The sequence below is a fragment of the Solanum tuberosum genome, unplaced genomic scaffold (genome assembly GCF_000226075.1).
Source record: "Solanum tuberosum cultivar DM 1-3 516 R44 unplaced genomic scaffold, SolTub_3.0 scf00471, whole genome shotgun sequence".
Taxonomy (NCBI): Eukaryota; Viridiplantae; Streptophyta; class Magnoliopsida; order Solanales; family Solanaceae; genus Solanum; species Solanum tuberosum.
Window position 1 is genome coordinate 270,905 of NW_006239389.1, and position 6,000 is coordinate 276,904.

The following is a 6,000-nucleotide window of genomic DNA, read 5'->3' on the forward strand; positions in this document are numbered from 1 at the left end:
GGCAGACAAGATGAGGGAAGCGAGACTGAGATGGTTTGGGCATATGCAAAGGAGGTGCCGACACCCCAGTGAGGAGATGTGAGAAGTTGGATATAAGGGATACGCTGAGGAGTAGGCCGAAAAAGTATTGGGGAGAGGTGATTAAACAGGACATGACGCAACTTCATATTACGGAGGACATGACTTTAGATGAGAATGAATGGAGGTTGCGTATTTAGATGAGAATGACAGGACTAGTTGTGCCACTATAGTTATGCTATTATTGCTTTTCTATTAAAACAGTATTTTGTTGTTAGTATTTTCTCTTGTAGACTTTACACTTGCTTTTCTTTTTTACCGCTATGATTTTTCTATTGTTTTCTTCTTCTTTTACTTGGGTTTGTTACACTTGAGGCAAGGGTCTTTCAGAAACAACCTCTCTACCTTCACGATAGTGATAAAGTTTACGTATACTCTACACTCTCCAAATCCACTTTGTGGGATTTCACTGAATATATTATTGTATTCGTCCCGTTGACCATCGATATGGAACTCTTCACAAATCCACATAACACAGAATTTTCTTTTATAGATTGTATATAAGAGAAAAAAGAATAACACTAATATAGGACCCTACAGGCTACAACACTATTACCTTTGGCATTGTTTTGTTTGAATTATTTTATTTTATTTGACCAGTTTCACCTAATAACAAGTTAAGATTATTTTAATTAGTGCTATTAACAAAATGCTTCTTGAAAGCAATTTATATAAACAGTATTTTGATAATAAAAACGAGAAAACTAAGAGACATTTCTTCCATTTGTCTCCTTCAATCTTTTTGGATGATGCATGCATTTGATTTAGTCAGAGACACTCCAAGTCTTGTTAAAATTATTGAACTCAAATTTGAAAAGTAAGTTGTTAGAACATCCTAATCCAAAGTTTAAAAGGTTATCGAATATTTGTTTTGGTGCAGTGAGTTAAATGTGTTCGAGAGATAATTAACTAGAATTTTTGAATTTGAATCTTAGAAATGCATTTTTTTCCAATAAGGAGCGCATCCCCTTAAATAGTGGGTCCTACACCATGTGAATCAAACTTAGCGGAGCAAATAGATTTTGAATACTAGATGATTATAAAAAATAATTGTTTGAATACTTTTATAATTGTTCTTTTAAGCATATGAAAGGAACCCATGAAGATTAGTTTGTCTTGATTGTTGGGACATTTTCTGAGGGAAGTTGAAGGTGTGATCATTTTATAAACATTGTTTCTCTAATTTATTCAGGTTAGGGTTAAACGTTTATCATCATGTCAAAAGCTATAGATGATAATAGTAAAGGCACAATTTTATTTCTTAATCAAGTTTACGTCAAGCAAGCGCTATGTTCGATCATAACTTTGACCCGAGCTACCTAGCCCCTCGTAGGCCTTGCCACAGGCAGGATGTTGGTATTACCCAACAATTCATCTCCTAACACCTACTTCAAGTTCTTACTATCATGCCAAAAATTATAGCTAATAGCAAAGGTGCAAATGTATTTCTTAACTAAGTCCACCAAGCAAGCGTCATGTTCAACCATGACTCTGACCCGAGCCAGCCAATCTCTCGTAGGCTTTGCCATAGGCAAGATGTTGACATTACCTAACAATCTCCCTCCCAACACCTGCCTCATGTAAAATGATCTCTTAGGGCTACACTTACAAATTGAAAAAAAAAGACAACATTTTCATATATGTTACGTGTAAAAATGAAAATCTATTATAAAAAAATATATTAAACTAATGACAAATTTGTAAAAGATTACAAAATCATTTGTCCCCAAGTGTTTATGTTACTTCTTTTTTATATATTTTCTAATTATCATAGGTGTTGGCCCCAATTATATTTTTGTGTAACAAGTAGGAGATGGTGAACCTTAACAACTAGCTTTGCTGTGATATCAATACTACAGCTGTGTACACAACCACCAGAGGAAAATATTCATCATCCTACCTAGTCTACATTAATTCATTAAAAAGAATAAAAGTCATAATAACATGGCAAAAGTAGTAAAAATAATTTACATCATTGATGTATTTTAATTTTTAACCTTGTAGCAGCTTGTCTTTTTATTCAAGTTACTAATTTGATTTTTCTATAGACAATCAGATATAATTATCTTTTAGATTATCTAATCGATTAGGCATAATTTTATATATAAATTTATCTATGAATATTATGTATTTTTTTTAAAAAAAGGACACTCAAGTATTATTATTCAATAACTACAAGTACTAGTAGGTTTACTACACAAAATTCCTGAGACTGCTTAATGACACCATTGCACCAAAAAAAAAACCATGCAAAACTTAAAATACAACAATTAACTTTTCAATCCCATCCTCACCCGACCGGAACAATAACAATATATTCAGTGTGATCTCATAAGTGGAATCTGGAGAAAATAGTGCGTACGCAGATCTCACCCTCATCGCCTTATATAATAAGCTAGAGAGCTATATTTCTGATAGACTGTTGGCTCAAAGAATTTGTGTTTTCTCGTCCCATCTTCAGTAGCTTTCTCGTACCTTAATTAATTACATGATGAAACAAGCATTAGGATTGTCATCACTAAACATGTTGACATAGGAAGGGTCATCATATCTCGCAACAGTACCCGTGGTTGGGTACTGATCAACCCTCCTGACGAAGCCAGGAGGCGCCTTTTTGTCATAAGCTTGAGCAGCATATGGTTGGGATACCAAATTGTAAGGGACATAAGGCCATATCTCTGCCTTCTTTCCAGTTGACTTTGCCTTCTTTAACACTTTGTTTTGTTCCACATAGCCTGTTACTGTCACCTTCTGTTGTTTCCTGTTTATCTCCACAGATTTCACTCCTAAATATTTAACAAACCAAAACTTATTATCTTTGATAAAAAATAAATGATCTTAAATAAGTCATAATATACTTTTTCGTCCCAATTTATGTAGAGCGTTTTAGATATTCAAGAGCTATATGAAAGAAACTATGAGTTGCAATTCTTCTCATGTCAATACGATGAAAGAATAAATTTTGTTTACATAGTTTGAATCTCGAAAAGTAAAAAGTACGTCAACATAAACTATAGGATAGAGGGGGTACATTTTTGTAGCTATAAACCATACTATTAAGAGTAAACTAAGAAATTTGAAGTTAGATTGATTGTTTCTAAATATATATTTGAAGATAAATTTCTAAACCGTAGGACGTAACGCTAGCTAATTAAGAAAACTTACCACTCATGGAAGATAATGTATTTTTGACTTTCATTTCACAGCCCTCACAATCCATTCTAACTTTAAGCTCCACTGTAGTAAACTGCTTCTTCTTCTTCTTTGGCTTATCAATACTCATCATCTCTGATATATACTCTAATGTTCCTCCAACGCCCATTCTTTTTAAATTTAGAGGAATTAAGAAAATGGTGTAATTATGAGTTAATTTATAGTAGCTAAGTGAAATTAAAGAGATTTAAAAAAAATAAAATGTGGGGAGTTTGTAAGAAACTTCCCTTTGGATTCTTGCTTAACACACAAATTAGCTTAATTAATTAAGAAGAAAAGGGAGAAATTAAAGCAAAAGGGCTACTAAACTTTTCTTTTATTTTTAAACTTGCCTGCCTACCTTCTTTTATAGACGTTTTTTTTGTATACCTTTTTCTAAACAGGTTCAAAAAGACAAGGATGGCCCCCCGGGGCCGGTTAGACAACACACTGAGTACTGTTCGATACGAAGGAAAATATTTTCTAAAAAATAAGAATATCAAATATTTGATGATAAGATCATAGTAAGCTAAAGTACCAACGGAGGATAAATCTAAATAAATTTTGTATACTAAGGCATATTTGAACCTTTACCAAAAAAAATAAAAAATAGAGAGAAGGATTGAAAATACCCCTAAATTCGACGTAAATTATTAGTTTTATCTCTAAAGTATTGACAACCTTTAAAATACCTCTTTACTTGATTAACTGATGATCTTGCAACTTGGGTGAAAATACGTACTCCTAAATCCTTGCTAAATTTAGGGATACTTTCAACACGTCTCTCGGCTTTTTATTAAGAGACCCATGCTCCTATAAGAGTTTGAGACCACTTACTATATCATGTTGCATATCGAAGGTGTATTTAAATTTAGTTAGTCAAATAGAAGGTGTTTTTTAAAGCGACCAATAGTTCTAGAACGAAATTAATAATTTGCGTCAACTTCGAGTTAAAAAAAAAATAAAAAAAAAAATATATATATATATATATTAGAGGTTGTATGGAAGGTGGAAGAAAGTGTGGGCCACGTTAAACCACCAATAATAGAGAGAGTAGTTGTTACGTGTTGCACAAGGACAGGTGTCAATATCATAAATTTTTCATAAGATGTTCAGTATCCGCAATGGAATTCAATTAAATTTAAATTTATATTAGAAAGTTTTATAGTGAAGTCCAATTAAATTTAAATTCATGGTGGAAAGTTCTATATTGAGGTAAAATTCTCCATAGTAAAGACGAATCCGTATTCAAAAGGATTCAAAGTCGACATCTTTGATTTAAGAATAACAAAGTACTTACCACTCCTCCACCCCGTCCTCGTTAGTGTCTTCATTTTCTATTTTTGGTTTGAAATAAAGGAGTAGTTAGGAGTTGATTTTGACGTGTTTGTGTGAGTTGTTTTTTTGGGTTTTATTTTAGGCGCCTTCTTCATGCTTAAACATTTTACTTTCCCAACGACGCTCTAAGCGTGTTACCTAAGGGTGTGTTCGGTTTGAAATGCTTGGTTGATCAAAATATATTTTTATACAAAAATTTATCTTTCTTTTTCTATACTAGGACTATTTATTGGGAGGATCATATGATTAATTATGCTTAACAGTTCCACTTATCGAATATATCCTATTTCACATATTATACATACATAATTTTAAAATTTTGTAGCATTGCTTTCATGGTCTTACTCTTGTGATAATTGATAAAGCTTTATTTTTCTTGATGTAATTGTATAAATCACTTCCACAAATGTGGATAAAGATAAGTTGATAACTATAAACACGGAGTTTAATTTGCTAATTGGTTGTCGACTTGAGTAGTTATCTTTTAACAAAGACATTTTAGTTAATTTAAGTATATAAGATATTTTATATGATAAGTAAACATAGTGGTTAATTAAATCCAAAGTAGTCATTTATCATATTTAACTCATCTTTATCAAGCTTCGTGTATAAGGAATAGTTTATTAAAAAAAAAAAATTAATGACATTTCACTGATGGAAAGACCTTCATTTATAACTAATTTTAATTATTAAGTATTTTTACGTTTACTTTTATTTGTTCATTTTGAATTTTGCATATTTTTTTAAAAATAATAGTAATTGATATGAATATTTACTAAAATATTAATATTATTGATGTTTAGTACTATTAGATACGTACTTTCATCATCAATCAAGTGAAGGAACCCATTGGATTTTATTTATAAAAAAAAATAACCAATCATAATATGCTTATCAAATACAGATAAAATTATTTCTCAAAGAAATTGGTCAAATACAAATCATTTTTCCGTAAGAAAACCCTTTTTTGAAAAATATTATTTAAAATAAAATAATTGTTGAAAATTTGGCCGTAATTTCATCTCCAATTATTTGAAGGAGCGGATTAGGAAATTGATTGACAAGATGTTCGCTATTTAAAAAAAAAAAAACAAAGTGCTTTTGAATTACACTTACCTTCCCTTGGTTTGTCATAATTACGAAGAGCTCACGATTAGATATATATAAATTAAATCATGTTATTATTTATAGACAAATCACGATTAGAAGAGCTCACAATTATTAGAATTTTTTTGAAACGTTGCCTGAAAAAAAAAGTTAACAACAAATTTGCGCTAAAGACAAAGTTAATGAAGCAACAAATATAATACACATCGAATAATAAGAAACTATCTGATTACTAAATAATATTACAAAGATAAGACCCCCCCCCCCCCCCCCCCCCCCCCCCCC

The 6,000-nt window shown here is 31.3% G+C and overlaps 1 protein-coding gene across 1 annotated transcript; it reads right to left on the reverse strand.

The window, feature by feature from the left end:
- Positions 1-2,208: 2,208 nt before the first annotated feature.
- Positions 2,209-3,616, reverse strand: LOC102583503 (heavy metal-associated isoprenylated plant protein 26). The gene is made up of 2 exons (XM_006363882.2): positions 3,244-3,616; positions 2,209-2,864 (listed from the first exon to the last, which is right to left on the reverse strand). Exons 1-2 carry the CDS (start codon positions 3,398-3,400, stop codon positions 2,563-2,565), a joined length of 459 nt encoding a protein of 152 aa, XP_006363944.1. The 5' UTR covers positions 3,401-3,616; the 3' UTR covers positions 2,209-2,562.
- Between the last annotated feature and the right edge of the window lie 2,384 nt (positions 3,617-6,000).

What these genes read in the sequence shown, in the direction of transcription:
- LOC102583503 (XM_006363882.2), bottom strand. Translation starts at nt 3,400, where the DNA reads ATGGGCGTTGGAGGAACATTAGAGTATATATCAGAGATGATGAGTATT. An exon ending in TACATTATCTTCCATGAGTG is followed by an intron (nt 2,865 to 3,243) that starts GTAAGTTTTCTT and finishes TTAAATATTTAG; the next exon opens with GAGTGAAATCTGTGGAGATA.